The sequence below is a fragment of the Urtica dioica genome, chromosome 1, assembly GCF_054948205.1.
Source record: "Urtica dioica subsp. dioica isolate 48M chromosome 1, U.dioica_male_clone48M_v1_H2, whole genome shotgun sequence".
In the NCBI taxonomy this organism is placed as follows: Eukaryota; Viridiplantae; Streptophyta; class Magnoliopsida; order Rosales; family Urticaceae; genus Urtica; species Urtica dioica.
The window spans coordinates 43159884-43178641 of record NC_142756.1 but is presented as its reverse complement, the minus strand read 5'-3'; the positions used below and the strand labels follow the sequence as shown (position 1 = coordinate 43178641).

At 55.2% G+C, this 18758-nt stretch overlaps 1 protein-coding gene across 1 annotated transcript; it reads right to left on the bottom strand.

The window, feature by feature from the left end:
* Positions 1 to 2283: 2283 nt before the first annotated feature.
* LOC149407961 (uncharacterized) lies at positions 2284 to 3535 on the bottom strand. Its single transcript, XM_089622786.1, has 3 exons — positions 3523 to 3535; positions 2911 to 3449; positions 2284 to 2293 (listed from the first exon to the last, which is right to left on the bottom strand). Exons 2-3 carry the CDS (start codon positions 3447 to 3449, stop codon positions 2284 to 2286), a joined length of 549 nt encoding a protein of 182 aa, XP_089478912.1. The 5' UTR covers positions 3523 to 3535.
* Between the last annotated feature and the right edge of the window lie 15223 nt (positions 3536 to 18758).

Here is an 18758-nt window from a genome sequence, read left to right as displayed (position 1 = left end):
GGCCGGTCTGGGACTTACACGTGGATGGCGCGTCAAACGCCCGGGGGGCTGGCGCCGGCGTTGTGCTCACAAATCCCGATAGGGAAAAGCTGAGGTACGCCCTGCGGTTCGAGTTCAAGGATTCCAACAACGAGGCAGAGTACGAGGCTCTGATTGTTGGCTTGGGGCTAGCGAACAAGTTGGGCGCCCAAAACCTGCGCATCCATTGCGACTCGCAATTGATCGTGAATCAGGTTAAGGGCGACTACGCCGCAAAGGAGCCACACATGATCGCCTACTTGTCCAAGGCCCAAAAGAACTTGGAGGCCCTGTCGTGGTTCGAGATCGTCCAGGTCCCTCGAGAGGCGAACGTTGACGCCGACGCCCTAGCTCGCCTCGCGTCTGGGATAGACGAGGAAGGCGAGGGCAGCGTCCCAATCGAAGTGTTGACCCGACCCTACGTCTCGAGAGGCGACGTAGGGGTCATTGACGAGATTCCGCCTCCCTCATGGATGACCCCGCTCGTGGAATTCCTTAAACGAGGAGTCGTCCCCGAGGATAAAGAAGAAGCTAGAAAGCTGAAAAGCCTAGCCCCGAAGTACACGATGAGGGAGGATAGTTTGTTCAAGAGAGGCTACTCCATGCCCCTTCTCCGTTGCCTGACCGAGGTGGAGGCGAGGAAAGCACTCCACGAGGTACACGAGGGGGTGTGCGGTAACCACGCCGCCGGGCAATCTTTGGCATTGAAGTTGCTAAGACTTGGATACTTCTGGCCAACCTTGAAAAAGGACTCCCACGAGTGGGCCAAGAAATGTGACAAGTGCCAAAGGTTCGCCCACATTCCGCGCCAAGCACCGGCCCCTTTGTGTCTGATTATCGTGCCGCGACCTTTCGCGAAGTGGGGAATCGACCTCATCGGCGAGCTACCTACGGCCCCGAGACAATACAAGCACGCGATCGTGGCTATCGATTACTTCACAAAGTGGGTAGAGGCTGAGCCGCTAGCAAAGATCACCGAGGCGAACACGACAAGCTTCATTTGGAGAAACATCATCTGCCGCTTCGGGATCCCTGCGTCAATTGTAACCGACAACGGAAAACAATTCGACAATGCGCGCCTCCGAGAGATGTGCGAACAGCTTGGCATTAGCAAGACTTTCTCCTCTCCCCGCCATCCCCAAGCCAACGGTCAGGTCGAGGCGGTGAATAAGACGATCAAGGAGAACCTGAAGAAGAAGCTGGAGGCAAGAAAGGGGGCTTGGGCTGACGAGCTCCCCATGGTCTTATGGGCATACCGCACCACCGCCCGAAACGTGACCGGCGAAACCCCTTTCGCTCTAGCGTTCGGCGTCGAGGCTGTGGTACCCGTCGAGATCAAGTTGCCAACCTTGCGCATCGAGGAGTACGACGAAGCCGCCAACGATGACGCGATCAGGCTCGAGCTAGACCTCATAGACGAAAGGAGGGCGGACGCACTTACCCGGCTTGCTGCGCAGAAGAGGAAGGTCGAGAAGTACTACAACTCGAAGATCAAGCTGCGGAAGTTCGCCGACGGAAGCCTCGTCCTTCGAAGGGTGTTCCAAAACACCAAAGTGCAAGGTGCGGGAGTTCTAGGCCCCACCTGGGAAGGCCCATACCGTGTGCGCCGAGCCATCCACAATGGCACATACGAGCTCGAGAACATGGAGGGACTCGTGTTCACACACCCGTGGAATGCGGAGCATCTCCGGCAATATTATCAATAAATGTTCACTCGTCCATTTTTACGCTTTGTTGTTTTCGTGTAACTTTCGATTCTAGCAAAGTCAATTTTAAATTTCAAGTTTGGCCAAAGGCCTGGGATGTAATTTTTGAACCATTTCGATAATTTAATAAATTACATTTCACTTCAAAACACTTGGTATCTTAGTTTCTAGCCTCCTCTACGAGCACCCAAGAAACTCGGGGGGCTAAGGAGGATAAGGCGAGAGCAACAAGCTCGCTTACTCCACTTTCCACGCGCCAAGCGGTAACAAAACACCCATAAATCGGATCCGCGCTCCGGACCTCCGACTTCGTACCCTCCTCGTGCGACGCTCTCGCACGGGTTGAGGCCGTATGCCGAGAGATAGCGAAACGTCGATGAGTTGGATCCGCGCACCGGACCTCCGGCCTCGCACGTCTTTTGCTGCGACCCTCTCGTGCACCGATGCACCTTGCGCACCGATAGGCGACAAGTCATCGATGGATCACGTCCGCGCACCGGATTGTCGATCTCGGCAGTCAAAACCCAAAACGTGACATGCGTACCAAGGAGTACCACGCTCACTGGGAGCTGCAAACCCATCCCGATACGCACGCCGATAGGTAGCGTACTCGCCGGAGGATGAGCGCGACGGCCGCCCAGCTCGCGCGCGCCGATAGGCAGCGAGTCACAAATGGATGGCCGGAAATCGCACCTCTCGGATGAAACTGGTCTAGCCTGCGTCCGCGGGGAACTTCGCCGCCAAATGCGGTAGTAAGCCGTGCCAACCGGTTACGCTAAGCATAGTAAGCCGGGCTCGTAAGACACGCACCATTCAAATTGCGCAAATCGATTACACTAAGCGTAGCAAGTCGAGAAAATAAGACGCACGATGAAAAGAAAGCTTCAATTAAAGCAAAACGATATTGCGCAAACAACCCAATAAGAAAGGTACGAAAGTACGACGGAAACATACCAATAATCCGAAAGAAAGCATAAAGCGAGCGCTAAACAAGTGCGCGAAAAACCAAGGAAAACTCAACTAGTCCGAGCCAAAGTCGACTTGCTCTTCATCTCCTTCGGGGTCAGGGGCGCCGAACCCGCCAACGGCTTCTCCGTCAGGCTGGTGGGTCGTCGACTGAGCAGCCTCGGCGGGGATTTGTGGATGCAAGTCGTCCTCCGGCGGCTCGTCATCGTAAGGAGGGAACATGGTGTTGAAAAAGGAAAACGTGGTCCCGCGAGACGCGTTCTCCTTCTCGGTCGCTTCCCGAACTCGCCGGGCCGCCTCGTAACGAGCCGCCTCCAACGCCAAGTCCCAGTCGTCCTCCAAGTCGGTCTTGGATCGCACGGCGTCTTCCTTCTCCTCAACAAGGGTCCGCACCTCCGTCCGGAGGGTATCCCTCTCCCTCTCGACCTTAACCCGAGCGATCTCGCTCGCCGATAGTCGAGCGTGAACGATGCTCAGCTCTGCATCCCGGCTCGTAAGCGCCGCCTGAAGCTTCTTCGTTTCCCCCAGGAAGGTGTCGGCTGCCTGCTCCGCCTTCTCACGAAGCGCCTTCTCGGTGGCCAATTCCCCGCGAGCTCGCTCCAGCTCCCCCTCGAGCGCCTCAAACTCTCGGGCGGTGCGAGCCCCTGCTAGGGCGGCAGCGTGCGCAGCCGCCATGCTCGTCTTCTCCTTCTCCATGATTTGCATGCGTCGTAGCATATCTCGGAGAATGCGATCGCTCCGCTCTTGGCGCGCGAGCATCTGCAAGCAAGCGAAACGCGGATAATTACGATAAGCACGACAGTCGTACATAACACAAGCAAACGAGCCATACCTTTCGGGCATCGCCGATCCCGTTCTGGAAGTGCTCAAGATCGCTCGTCGTCAGCAGGCCTTTGAAATCCCGCAAGGAGGTCTCAAGGATCCCTCGGGAGCACTGGTCCCTCAACTCTGCCGCCTCCGCTAGGAGCATAGAGTCCAGGCTGTCTGGCACTGTCGATGTGTGAGCGCGTTTGTGGCCGGACGGTGACCCGAGAGAAGCCGACGATGATGGTCGCTTGTTGGAGGAGATCGTTTCATTCCTCGCCCGCGATGGCGACCCCCCGCGACGGGCCTCGGCTGGAGGGCGAGCCACGATCGTAGCATCATCGATGGGCGTTGCTCTCGGCATTTGGGTGCGCGGTCGGTAACGTCGAGCCATGGCACCTGGAGAGAAGAAAAGCGCGTTTGTCAGTTAAAACGTAATGGTAAGCGTAAATAATGGAAAAACAACGATAACGCGACGACGCATGTTCTATCAGTACCCCCCGCGTCGGGTGGGGGAGCAGACGAACCCCCCGCCTCGGATTCCGGGCTAGTCTCCACTCCAGGTCCGGAACATGAGGAGTCTTCGTCAGCAGGCACGAACCATCCGGTGGTTGCCATAAGATCCGGGGACTCGAAAAGCGATCCTTGCCGCCTCGAGTCGGGAACCGCTCCGATCACGAGCGCAAGTTCGGAGCTCTCGATGCCATAGTCGGCCGGGAATTCAGCAACGGGGCCAAAGGTGAGAGGTGCCGTCCCGAAGGCAGATTCGGACGCCCACACCCAAGGATATCGGTGTTTCGAGGTCAGCTTGGTGAGGATGGTGAATCGCTTCCGGTGCTGGACCTTGTAGAAGCCGGGTTTCCCGGGAACATCGAAGACGGCCACGAGATTCCTGATGTCGTCGGCCGTCACGGCTCGACCCATCGCTCGGTGCAGCATCATGTGGCAGGCCGCCACCATACGGTAGAAGGATGGGGACATCTGGGCCGCATGAACACCGAGCCGAGCTAGAAGATCCTGGATCACGGGCTGAAAAGGCAGTCGTAACCCTCCCCGGAGGCTCGCCTCGTGAACGGCGGCGTACCCCTTCCGAGGGCGAGTCGGCAGATCGTCGAGCAGCGGTCGCAAAAGCGATACGGCCGACGGGATGTGGAACCGCTTCCTCAAACCGCTAAAGCTAGCAAATGAGAGCGAACTCGGGAAATCGATGCCAGAACAGTCAAAGCTATCTCGAATCGCCGTTTCCCCGAGGGGAAACGACGAGGTTCGTTCTTCTTCCTGCGCAGTCGAGCTTGTTGGGGTGGCCGATAGGATGCGACGACCCGACGTCTCGCCCGAACCCTCGTGGTGCCCGCTACGATAGCTCGCTCGGGCCGTGGTATGCGCGCTCGGCCCATTGGGGCCCGTTTCCCGGTTGTTGACCACGAGGGGCGGCTCCGTCGGCGATGGGATGGCCGTGTGGCCCCCATAGGATGCGTCCGGCCCAAGCTCGCGATTCGGCCCGAAGTCCGATGAGGGGTCAGGCTCTCTCTCGCCCAGGCCCGGCCCAATGGGTCCTAGGGTTTGAGCACGCTCCAAGCTTTCCCCACCTAGGCCCGGCCCAATGGGCCCTAGGGTTTGGGAAGGGTCCAAGCTGGCCGCCCCCTCTCCTCCAACAATGGATGGCCGGCGCGTCCCGTCTCAGGCGCCGGCTCCTCCGCCCATGACGCCGGCCGCCACCGGCGGCGTCTCCTCGTCGCGCGCGCGCCCCGGCCTGGTTGGGGCTGGTCCACCCGGGCCACCATGGTCTCCGGCCACCTGCAACACGGCCCCACCCGCGTGGGAAGAGCCTTCCACGAAGCCGACCCGGCCAGGCGCGGCCTCTCCAGCGCCGGCGCCGCCTCCACCAGCCCGAGCGGCGTGCCCCTCGCCTTGGTTCGTCGCGCGCGCCTCCACCAGCGCCCCCCCGGGGTTGGGCTCGCCACAGACGGCGCCGACACAGCCGGCCGAGGCCTCCCCGGCAGCAGCGCGGCCTCGCTCGACCCCGCCTGCGCTGTCCCCAGCCACGTCGACCCCGCCGGCGCTGTCCCCGGCCGACCCGGCCTCGTCTGCGCGCTCGTCCACCTCGGCCCGCTCGGCCGACCCGGCCACGCCACAGCGCGACCCAGCCCCGGCAGCGTGCGCCCCGGCTGCTTCCTCGCTCGCCTCAGCCACACCAGCGCTCGCCTCGGCCTCGCCGGCGTCGCCCTCGGCCGCTAGGTGTTCTCCCTCGCCCGCCAACCAAGCATCCACCGTGGGGAGGTCTTGGCCGTCCAAATTCATTGTCATTCGATCTAGGAAAACCAAACCTAGAGTGGGGAGAGAGTTGTGATCGACCGGGGGCGGTGAAATTCGATCAAGAAGATCGTCCAAAGTCTCGTAAGGGTCGTCAAAGAGGAACGAGACGAAGTCCTCGGGGGGCCCACTGGCCGACGTGTGGTTGGGGGACCCCATGGGAGCGAATAACGACAAACACGTCAGCAAAAACATTAAAATAATACCTAAGGTGAGCGGGCTTACCAATTGTTGACGAGACGGTTCGGCGAGACGACGGAAGGCGGAGCTGCTTGAGTTTACCACACGGGCTACGCCCGGTGCCAAACTCGGGGGGCTAATGTTATCGGCCCGACGAGGTCCGACGGCTCGATCGACACTTCGGGCGGCCGAACAAGCTCACTCGGCCATTGGCCGAGTGAAACCCTACTTCCAGCCCACACTCGGCCGGCCCATCAACTCACTCGGCCAATGGCCGAGTGAGCCTTCTCTCGGTCCAAGCCCATCACTCGGCCAATGGCCGAGTGAACTTCTCCATATGTTCACTCGGCCAATGGCCGAACGAGGCCCACCATGCTCACTCGGCCCATGGCCGAATGAAGCCTCAGACGTCCCAGCGTGTTCGCCCGGCCAAGGGCCGAATGAAGTCTCCAGCCGGCCCACCATGCTCGCTCGGCCGATGGCCGAGTGAGGCCCCGAGCGGCCCAGCACGCTCGGTCGGCCGAAGGCCGAATGAAGACCCCTGCCGGCCCAACAGCTCACTTGGTCAACAGCCGAGTGAGTCTTCTCTCGGCCCAGACTCTTCGCTCGGCCATCACACGGCCGATGGCCGAGTCAAGCTCACCCGACGTCCAGTCCTTCACTCGGCCATTGGCCGAGTGAACCTCCCCCGGCGTCCATTCCTTCACTCGGCAATTGGCCGAGTGAATCTCCCTCGGCGACCATCATCTCACTCGGCCATCGGCCGGCCCAACCTCACTCGGCCGATGGCCGACTCAGCCTCACTCGGCCAAGGGACCCTCAACACGTCTCTTGGTCGCCTATAAATAGAGGAGTCCATTCTCTAGTCCAGGTAATCCAAATTTGAGTACTGAAACGCTGTCGAACTCGTACCTCGCTCGTTTCTCTCAAGTCTCGACCTCTAAACACTAAACCCTCTACAAACCACCTCAATCCTACTAATGTTGAGTGTCGGAGAGGTAAACAGAGGCAACCCCTCTGTTTCCCCTTTGTAGTTCACACCTTTTTGTTCACGTTTCAGGTGTTTGGACGAGATAGAGATCACCTACAGCTAAGGGACGGCTTGGGACACCAAGCCCGACACGCTCGAGTCGAGACGAGACCACTTGGTCCGGCCTTGGGTCTAACCGTCTACGACTCCTAAATCGTTGTCCGAAAAACTGCGACAACAATAATTAGGTTGAATTCTTGAGTAGAAAATAAATTCATTTGAACCGAGAGATTTTCAGTGTCAACTCTTTAGTGGAGTCAGTTGGCATTAAGCTAAACTTGGAAAAGGTTTGTGAACTTTTGAGTCCAAGTGTTTAGCTCAAGCTTTGTTCATTTGGATCCATGAGGTCACTGTCACGAATCACATCGATAGGAATAGTTAAACTGGAAGCTAAGTCAAAACAAGAACGAAAATTGTCAAAAGGGTAATTTTGTCTTTTTGGACATGGCATGAAATGAATGTCAATAAATTTTTTGACAATGTCATATGATGACATATTATATCACACGGCCATAACATGTTTATTGGGCCTTGTGAATTAATTTCATTTCATAGAATTTTACTCGAAAATTCTTAATGGGCTTTTCTTATGTTGTCATGAACAATTAAAGAAAAACCTAGAAAGCCTTTTTAGAAGGCTTTTGGCCATCCAACCCAAGTGAATGGGAGACCAAATTTCGTGCAGCCCTTAGTGTGAAAGAGAGATTATTTTGTGCATTAATGTATTTAGATACTTGCCAAAAGAAAAAGAGGAAACAAATTTCCTCTAAGAGGAATCAAGATGGGCGCCCAAGTAGAGTCAAAAGAGGAAACAAATATGAGGATATCTTGGATCCTCTTTGGCCGTGTGAAATAAGGAGAAGAAAAGGAAATTGGCTCATGAATATGTGATATTCTATAGAAGAGGAAACTACCTTATTGAAGGTGAGACCTCTCCTATAAATAGGAGCCTTATTCTTCACATTTCATTCATTCCAAGTTTTAGAGATTGAGAGCTTCTCTCTCTAGCTTGGCCGCCCCTCTCCTCTCTCTCTCTATTCAATTTCGATTTTTGATTTGGCACCTAGGTCCTCATTTGACCTAGAGTTTAGCTCTGCGACTTCAAGACTCGTTCTTAAGTCGTAGTGTTTAAAAGTGCCCACTCACTGATTCCTTTACTTCGAGTGATTTAGTGATAGAAACTTTCGTGGTTGCTCAAGGTGCCGAGGAAAGAAAGAGAGACGTGCTGCGAGGGGAGACGAGCGTTGCAAACTTTCCCAAAGCTTCTTCAAGGTTCAAGCTTCAAGAAAGGTTAGTAAACTTCTATACTCATAATAGTTTTAAATTACATGTACTTGCTCTTTTTCTAGGTTAGTAAAAACTGCTTTTACTTGAAAATAAATTTTTTAAAATTCCGCCGCTTCCCGAAGCGTTAATCTTTTTCTTAAACCCTAGATCAATTCCAACAGAGGAAAGAAAGAGAGACGTGCTGCGAGGGGAGACGAGCGTTGCAAACTTTCCAAAAGGTTGTCAAAGTTCAAGCTTCAAGAAAGGTTAGTAAACTTCTATGCTCATTATAGTTTTTATTTATATGTACTTGCTCTTTGTCTAGGTTAGTAAAAACCGTTTTTACTTGAAAATAAAATTTTTAAAATTCCGCCGGTTAACGAGGCGCTAAACTTTTTCTTAAACCCTAGATCAATGCCAACAACATGTCATTTCATAGCTTACGTATTCTCATTTGAGAAAGTCAGAGTTCGGATTCACTATGTGATTCTTAATATGACCTATTGGTGAAGTACTAAGTTATGAAGATGTCATGAGTAACTTTGTGAAGATCTCATAGATATGGAATTCATGTACAACATTGCTGAAATGCAATGTATATCACCTCATGCTTTGTTCCTTGGAATGTGAATAAATGAACTGGCCAGTGTCCAAATTCAGTCATGACTCTTTTGGATGAAATAATATGACTTGTTAGCTCATCGTCAATACTTTGTTTCTAACTTATTCACAAGCGACAAATGAGTTGAGGAAGTAATAGCTAGATGGGTAAAATGGTAATTTTGTAAATCCCGACTAGCTGATGATATTAATGAAGGGTAAACATAGATAATAATCAGTGGATCCACTCATCACAATTTAGGTGAATTCTTGAGTAGAAAATAAGTTCATTTGAACCGAGAGATTCTCAGTGTCAACTCTTTTGTGGAATCATTTGACATTAAGCTGAACTTGGAAAAGGTTTGTAAACTTTTGAGTCCAAGTATTTTAGCTCAAGCTTTGTTCATTTGGATCCATGAGGTCACTATCACAAATCATATCCAGTAGGATTAGTTAAACTGGAAGCTAAGTCAAAACAAGAACGAGACAAGTTTTACGAAAATTGTCTAAAGGATATTTTTGTCCTTTTGGACATAGGACGAAATGAATGTCAATAAATTTTTTGACATTGTCATATGATGACAAATGAAATATATAAACAATCGGCCAAGTTAAATAATTTGGGCCTTGTGGATTAATTTCATTTCATGGAATTTTACTTGAAAATTTTTAATGGGCTTTTCTTATGTTGTCATGAACAAATGAAGAAAAATATAGAAGCCCCTTCCATAAGCCTTAGTCGTCCATACCAAAGAAAAAGAGAGATTACTTTGTGCATTGATGTATCAAGATACTTGCCAAAAGTAAAAGAGGAAACAAATTTTGTGTATGAGGAAACCATTATGGGCGGCGAACTAAGACAGAACAAAAGAGGAAACAAATCCTAGGACTTGCAAGGCTTGTGTTGCATGTCCAAACTAAGAGAAAGAGAGGCAATATTTGCTCATGAATAAGTGATATTTGTTGTCGGTCGTTTTCGGCAAACCGGAAATCTAAAAAAAAATTCGAGTCGAAAGACTTCTCTCACCAAAGACGGGGAACTCCCTGTTGAGATCGAAGTCGGTCCGTCGAACCCACCACCTAAAACAAAGGCAATACCGATCTCCTCTCAAGAAGAGACTCGGTCAAAGAGGCAATGTCAGGGAAGGTCCAATGACTCGGCGAGTGAGGCGTGTGGCTCGAAGCTCACGCCCCCATACCGCCGGGCCGGATCTTAGAGACCGGCTTACCTCCCAACGGAACGACCGTGGTGAGGACCTCTGAGAGAGGCTAAGTGCTCGCAAGGGTCACAAACCGTGTGGCCCAAGTCAATGGGGACCCTCGCACGGCTCAAGGGTCGAATGAAAGGCGCCAGGTGACTCCTCCTGAACAAGGAGTGACCCCCAACACTGGCCTCGATGTTTTCACCATGATTCACAACCTTCGTAATGAGGTACGTGATCTACGTGAGGGCGGCTTGGCAGGTGACACATATGGAGTCGTAGAAGAACATTCCTCGCCATTCACTACCCAAATCCTTGCTGAGGTGTGCATGGGAAACTTCAAACTCCCGAATCTCCCTCCCTACAACGGGAAGACCGATCCTACGTATCACATCCAACATTACGAAACTTGGATGATGATGCAGGGCGTTTCACCTGGGGCTCTATGCCAGGCTTTTAGTCTTACCTGTTGTCGCACGAAAATGAACAACGATTAAATACCTCGGGCGGTTCGATCCAAGGCCGGACCAAGTGATCGCGCCCGGGCCAAAAATGGGAGCTCGTAGATCGAGCTGCACCCTCCAAACCCGGAGGTGTTTTTTGGGGGGTGTGACCGTGCCAAAGGTTGGGTGCCTACGTACCCTTTAGTAGGGATCAGGTCAGAACGTAGTTCAATTTGTGTGGGGAGGCTATCTTGGGCTCGGAGGCTTTGTGAGTCCAAGGCTTTAGGGCAGGACCCGGCTCGTAGCTTCTAGTGAAGGCTTTAGAGGGGTCGCGTGCTCGTAGCTCGGAATTCTAGCTCAAGGGCCAAGAAGCAGGAGGCCAGTATGTACTGCAGAGACTTGGGTCGCAGAAGAGGAGCCCGCTCCCTCTCGTGGAGGGGGGTCCTTGACTTTCTGAGCCGAGGGAGGAGGAGGAGTGCGCTCTCTTGGAAATGTCACAAGAGGGCGAGAGAGAATTCTCGTGAGAAGAGAAGTGTTCTTGGCATCAACCAGGATGTGAGTTGTGTCAAAAACGGGGTCCTTTTTCCTTCCCCAAGGGGGGGGGGTATTTAAAGTTGTGGAGAGAGGCCTTGGGCCAGCCCCTTGAGGCCCACCGGGTGGCCGGGAGCGGGGCGCTCGAGGCTTTACGCCCGAGAGGGCGCAGGGTGCGCGGGACATGTCGCCTGGATGGGCGCGGGGCGTGCCAGGCGCGGGACTTGGCCGGGCGCGGCGTGCCTGGCAGCGGGCGTGCCCGGTCGAGGTGGCAAGAACGCTCGGCCGAGGTGGAAAGAGCGCTCGACCGGGGTGGCCGAGCTGACGAAGATGCTCGGCCGAGGTGGCCGAGCTGGCGAAGGCGCTCGACCGAGGTGGCCGAGCTGACGAAGACGCTCGGCCGAAGTGGCTGAGCTGGCGAAGGTGCTCGACCGAGGTGGCCGAGCTGACGAAGACGCTCGGCCGAAGTGGCTGAGGTGGCAGGGACACCCGGCTGAGGCAGCAGGGGCGCTCGGCCGGGGTGCCGAGGTGCGCGCATGCCGGGAGGCCGGGTTGCGCGGGAGCGTGCGTGAGCCAGGCGCGATAGGGCGCGCCGAGGCCCATTGGGCCGGGGGCCTCAGGGCCGGGGGCGCAGATGCGCGCGCACCGGCCGTGCCGGGCCGTGGGCGCGTCGGGGCGTTCGGGCCTGGTGGGCCGGGGCCCGTTGGGCTTCCGGCCGGCAAAGCCCGGCCGGCATCGAATTGTTTTTGAATTTCCGGTGTTCCGAAAACGACCGGTAACATTAGCCCCCCAAGTTTACGGCTTACGGGACGTAAGTCGTGAACTTTTTGAAAAGAGAAGGGCGTTGAGGTATTTTTACCTTCGATCACATGCGATCGTCCGCACGCATATCTCTTGTGGTCGGACCCCTGGGGGCCGGACCGGGCCGGTCGGGCCGTAAGACCCGCGCGCGGCCTGTCGCTACGGGACTGGCGCGCTCGCGCAGGGGGAAGGAGTAGGGTTTGCTCCTTCCTCTATATAAATAGGAGAGCTGCCGCTCTCTCTTGTTTATACTAGCGGCCTGCAGGTAATCGGAAATATTCTTTTGACTTTGAAATTTCCCCCGGGCCGTTGACCTTCTCTTTTTTTTTCTTTTCTTTTTCTAGGATTTACTTTTCACGCACTTTTGTTCAGCACGTGTTTATTAGAGCCGTAGCTCTTTTTATTTATGAGACATTTTCGTTGCTTCCATTTTGAATGCATATCTCATTTTTCGAGCACTTCTTTACTCGCGTGTGCCTTTTTCGTGGGCTTATCGTGGCCCAGTGACTTCGCTTCGTGCCTTTCGGCAATCGAAGAGGTCGTACCGGGTAGTCCCCGGGGGCTTTGCATCCGTGCCATTGGCGACTGGACGTATAAGTCGCGTCGGGTTGGGCCGGCGTCTTTCGGAGCCCGTGCTTTTAAGCGACCGAGCTCGCCGGGTTAGGCCGTTTTCAAGATCGCGCTGTTTGAGCTACCGAGCTCGCCGGGTTAGGCCGGCGTCTTTGAGCTCGCGCTGTTTGAGCGACCGAGCTCGCCGGGTTAGGCCGGCGTCTTCGAGCTCGCGCTATTTGAGCGACCGAGCTCGCCGGGTTAGGCCGGCGTCTTCGAGCTCGCGCTATTTGAGCGACCGAGCTCGCCGGGTTAGGCCGGCGTCTTCGAGCTCGCGCTATTTGAGCGACCGAGCTCACCGGGTTAGGCCGGCGTGTTTGGGTCCGCGCCTTGAAGCAAGCGAACGTGCTTCGCGTCGGGTTTAGGCCGACGTCTTTTTAGTGTTCGCGCCCTGGAGCGTCGGAACATAGGTGCGCCGGGCTAGGCCGGCGTCTTTTTAGGTGTTCGCGCCCTTGAGCGTCGGAACATAAGTGCGCCGGGTTGGGCCGGCGTCTTTTTAGGTGTTCGCGCCCTTGAGCGTGGGAACATAGGTGCGCCGGGTTAGGCCGGCGTCTTTTTAGGTGTTCGAGCCCTTGAGCGTCGGAACATAGGTGCGCCGGGTTAGGCCGGCGTCTTTTTAGGTGTTCGCGCCCTTGAGCGTCGGAACATAGGTGCGCCAGGTTAGGCTGGCGTCTTTTTTAGGCCCGCTCACCCTGGAGTGAGCGAACGCGGGTGCGTCGGGTTAGGCCGACGTCTTTTTGGGCTCGCTCACCCTGGAGTGAGCGAACGCGGTTGCGCCGGGTTGGGCCGGCGTCTTTTACTCAAACCACATGCGCCGGGTTAGGCCGGCGTCTTTTGGTGTTCGTGCCCTAAGGCTAGCGAACCTTAGTTTGGCTCAAATTTGAACTTTTCGGGTTTGAGGCAGCGCCTTTACGCGACTTACATGCGTCTCGGAAGATGTCTTTCACCTGCGCCTTTACGCGTCTTACGGCACGCCGGGAAGGCCGACGTTTTACTCGAACCCGTATGCACGGAGGGCCGTCGGGGTCCGGGATTCCTAAGTTTGTGCCCCCGTGGGGGACCTAGGCCTTGTGCGTCGGGTTAGGCCGACGTCTTTTGGGCCTGCTCACCCTGGGGTGAGCGAACGCAGTTGTGCCGGGTTAGGCCGACATCTTTTTTTTTTGCGAAGAGTCGGCACAAGAAGTATCAATCGACTCGTAGACTTGGAGCTCGACTCGAAGGGCGAGCTAGATTCGAGGAGAGAGCTAGACTCATGGGGCGAGCTCGATTTGAGGAGCGAGCTCGACTCGAGGAGCGAGCTCGATTCGAGGAGCGAGCTCGATTCGAGGAGCGAGCTCGACTCCTGGAGATGCGTAGGTTTGGCGCGAGCGCCAGCCGACCTTGCAGACTCGAAGCCCGTCCCGAGGAGCGAGCTCGTATCGAGGGGCGGTCCGGACTTAAAGAGCGAGCTCGTCTCGAGGAGCGAGCTCGATTCGAGGAGCGAGCTCGACTCCTGGAGATGCGTAGGTTTGGCGCGAGCGCCAGCCGACCTTGCAGACTCGAAGCCCGTCCTGAGGAGCGAGCTCGTATCGAGGGGCGGTCCGGACTTAAAGAGCGAGATCGTCTCGAGGAGCGAGCTCGACTTCAGGGGTGAACTTGAGCTCAACTCAAGGAGCGAACTCGACTTGAGCAGCGAACTTGAGCTCGACTCAAGGAGCGAACTCGACTTGAGGAGCGAACTTGAGCTCGAGGAGCGAGCTCGACTGGAGGAGCGAGCTCGACTTCGAAGATCAAACTTGAGCTGGACCCAAGGAGCGAACTTGAGCTCGAGAAGAGAGCTCGTCATGAGGAGCGAGCTCGACTTCGAAGAGCAAACTTGAGCTCGACTCAAGGAGCGAACTCGACTTGAGGAGCGAACTGCGCTCGAGGAGCGAGCTCGACTTCGAAGAGCAAACTTGAGCTCGACTCAAGGAGCGAACTCGACTTGAGGAGCGAACTGTGCTCGAGGAGCGAGCTCGACTGGAGGAGCGAGCTCGACTCGAAGAGCGAACTTGAGCTCGACTAAAGGAGCGAACTCGAATTGAGGAGCGAACGGGGCTCGAGGAGCGAGCTCGACTTGAGGGGCGAGCTCGACTCGAAGAGCGAACTTGAGCTCGACTCAAGGAGTGAACTCGACTTGAGGAGCGAACTGCGCTCGAGGAGCGAGCTCGACTGGAGGAGCGAGCTCGACTCGAAGAGCGAACTTGGGCTCGACTCAAGGAGCGAACTCGACTTGAGGAGCGAACTGCGATCGAGGAGCGAGCTCGACTTCGAAGAGCAAACTTGAGCTCGACCCAAGGAGCGAACTCGACTTGAGGAGCGAACTTGAGCTCGAGAAGCGAGCTCGTCTTCGAAGAGCAAACTTGAGCTCGACCCAAGGAGCGAACTCGACTTAAGGAGCGAACTGGGCTCGAGGAGCGAGCTTGACTGGAGGGGCGAGCTCGACTCGAAGACCGAACTTGAGCTCGACTCAAGGAGCAAACTCGACTTGAGGAGCGAACTACGCTCGAGGAGCTAGCTCGACTGGAGGAGCGAGCTCGACTCGAAGAGCAAACTTGGGCTCGACTCAAGGAGCGAACTCGACTTGAGGAGCGAACTGCGATCGAGGAGCGAACTGCGATCGAGGAGCGAGCTCGACTGGAGGAGCGAGCTCGACTTCAAAGAGCAAACTTGAGCTCGACCCAAGGAGCGAACTTGAGCTCGAGAAGCGAGCCCGTCTGGAGGAGCGAGCTCAACTTCGAAGAGCAAACTTGAGCTCGACCCAAGGAGCGAACTCGACTTGAGGAGCGAACTGGGCTCGAGGAGCGAGCACGACTGGAGGGGCGAGCTCGACTCAAAGAGCGAACTTGAGCTCGACACAAGGAGCGAAATGGACTTGAGGAGCGAACTGCGATCGAGGAGCGAGCTCGACTGGAGGAGCGAGCTCGACTTCGAAGAGCAAACTTGAGCTCGACCCAAGGAGCGAACTCGACTTGAGGAGCGAACTGGGCTCGAGGAGCGAGCTTGACTGGAGGGGCGAGCTCGACTCGAAGACCGAACTTGAGCTCGACTCAAGGAGCAAACTCGACTTGAGGAGCGAACTATGCTCGAGGAGCTAGCTCGACTGGAGGAGCGAGCTCGACTCGAAGAGCAAACTTGGGCTCGACTCAAGGAGCGAACTCGACTTGAGGAGCGAACTGCGATCGAGGAGCGAACTGCGATCGAGGAGCGAACTGCGATCGAGGAGCGAGCTCGACTGGAGGAGCGAGCTCGACTTCAAAGAGCAAACTTGAGCTCGACCCAAGGAGCGAACTTGAGCTCGAGAAGCGAGCTCGTCTGGAGGAGCGAGCTCAACTTCGAAGAGCAAACTTGAGCTCGACCCAAGCAGCGAACTCGACTTGAGGAGCGAACTGGGCTCGAGGAGCGAGCACGATTGGAGGGGCGAGCTCGACTCAAAGAGCGAACTTGAGCTCGACACAAGGAGCGAAATCGACTTGAGGAGCGAACTGCGATCGAGGAGCGAGCTCGACTGGAGGAGCGAGCTCGACTTCGAAGAGCAAACTTGAGCTCGACCCAAGGAGCGAACTCGACTTGAGGAGCGAACTTGAGCTCGAGAAGCGAGCTCGTCTGGAGGAGCGAGCTCGACTTCGAAGAGCAAACTTGAGCTCGACCCAAGGAGCGAACTCGACTTGACGAGCGAACTGGGCTCGAGGAGCGAGCTCGACTGGAGGGGCGAGCTCGACTCGAAGAGCGAACTTGAGCTCGACTCAAGGAGCGAACTCAACTTGAGGAGCGAACTGCGATCAAGGAGCGAGCTCGACTAGAGGAGCGAGCTCGACTCGAAGAGCGAACTTGAGCTCGAGTCAAGGAGCGAACTCGATTGGAGGAGCGAACTTGAGCTCGAGAAGCGAGCTCGTCTGGAGGAGCGAGCTTGACTTCGAAGAGCAAACTGGGCTCGAGGAGCGAGCTCGACTGGAGGGGCGAGCTCGCCTCGAAGAGCGAACTTGAGCTCGACTCAAGGAGCGAACTTGACTTGAGAAGCGAACTTGAGTTCGAGGAGCGAGCTCGACTTCAAAGAGCGAACTGGGCTCGAGGAGCGAGCTCGACTCGATGCCGGCCTCGCCGAGTTAGGTCGACCTAAGCCTCATCCCGGAAGTGGGGAGCTTAAGGTTTTTACCTCTTTTTTTTTTGCCGTGAATTTTTGTACGTCGTAGGACCCCTTAGCCCCCCTAGTTTTTAGTTTACAGGCCGTGCCATGATGACTAAAAACTTTTCTCTTCTTTCTTTTTTTTTTAAAGTGGGTAAAAGAGACCGCAAACTTTATTTTTTATTGATTTTTGCTAACATGTAACATCCTTGGACAGTGGCACATAGGCTTTTATTGAATAAGGGAAAACAGAGCAATAATGGGGGGGACTTGATCACTGGTGGTACTGCCTCAAGTGTTCGGCGTTCCACGGGTGCCGGATTGGAGTTCCGTCCGTGTGCTCGATGTAGTAGGTCCCGTCGTGTATGACTTGTCGGACTCTATACGGTCCTTCCCAATTTGGGCCTAGGACTCCGGCGCCTTGCACTTCGGTGTTCTGGAACACGCGTCTAAGTACGAGGCTGCCGACGGCGAAGATCCGCCTTTTGACTTTGGCGTTGTAGTATCTCTCGACCTTTCGTTTTTGTGCAGCGAGTTTGGTGAGAGCTTCACACCTTTTCTCGTCGATTAGATCCAGTTCGAGGCGCATGGCTTCCTCATTTTCTTTTTCGTCGAAAGTGTCAACCCGATAGGTGGGGACTTCTAATTCCACGGGGACTACCGCTTCAACCCCAAAAGTTAGGGAGAAGGGGGTCTCTCCGGTGGCGTTTCGAACGGTCGTTCGATATGCCCATAGGATGAAAGGCAGTTCTTCAGCCCAGGCGCCTTTTTTGGCTTCGAGCTTTTTCTTGAGGTTGCTCTTAATCGTCTTGTTGACGGCTTCCACTTGGCCATTAGCTTGTGGATGTCACGAGGATGAGAATGTCTTGGTTATCCCTAGTTGGGCGCAGATCTCTCTAACCCTCGCGTTGTCGAACTGCGCGCCGTTATCGGTCACGATTGACGCGGGGATGCCGTGGCGACATATTATGGACTTCCAAATGAAGTTCGTGGTGTTGGCCTCGGTGATCCTAGCCAGAGGCTCAGCTTCGACCCACTTGGTGAAGTAGTCAATAGCGACGATGGCGTATTCGTATTGTCTCGGAGCTTTGGGAAGCTTGCCGATAATATCTACGCCCCATTTTGCGAAGGGGCGTGGAACAACGATGCTACTTAGGGGAGATGGCGGCTGTCGTGGAACGTTGGAGAAACGTTGACACTTGTCGCACTTTCTCGCCCAGTCGTAGGCGTCTTTTTTCATTGTTGGCCAGAAATAGCCTTGCCGAAGCGCTTTGAGCGCGAGGGACCTTCCAGCGGCGTGGTTTCCGCAGAGGCCTTCGTGGATCTCGCGGAGGACCATGGTCGACTCGACGCTGTTGAGACATCGGAGCAGCGGGGTTGAACACCCGCGCTTGTATAAGGCTTCGCCTCTCAACACGTATTTGGATGCGAGGGCTTTTAGCCTTTCGGCTTCTTTGCGGTCTTCCGGAAGTAACCCTCTTCGCAAGAAGTCCGTGAGCGGGGTCATCCAAGTTGGATGAGCGGCGCTCTCAATCGTTCCCACCTCATCACGTGAGATGGATGGTCGCGAGAGAGACTCGATTGGGATGGTTCCCAACCCGTCTTCGGCGATACCGGATCCGAGGTGAACTAAGGCGTCGGCCTCGGAGTTCTCTTCTCGCGGGATCTGGACGATCTCGAACCAGGAGAAGGCATCTAGCTTGGCATTTGCCTTTGCCAAGTAGGCGATCATGTTAGGTTCTTTGGCAACGTAGTCGCCTTTAACCTGATTTACGTTAATTGCGAGTCACAGTGTATTCGTAAATTCTGTACGTCAAGCTTCTGAGCGAGCTCTAGCCCTACGATGAGGGCTTCGTACTCGGCCTCGTTGTTGGAGGCCTGGAATCCGTAGTGGAGGGCGTAGCGCAACTTTTCCCGGTCGGGGTTTGTCAGAATCACGCCGGCGCCTGCTCCTTGGGCATTAGATGCCCCGTCTACGTGTAGTTCCCAGATGGGACCCGTAGGGTCGACCTTTCTCTTTCGAGCCGACAAGTCGTCGGTCGAGCCGTCTTCAGCTCTTCCCACGTCGGGAGTGTAGGAGAATTCTACCACGAAATCAGCTAAGGCTTGAGCCTTTATTGCCGGCCGCGGATGAAACTCAATCCC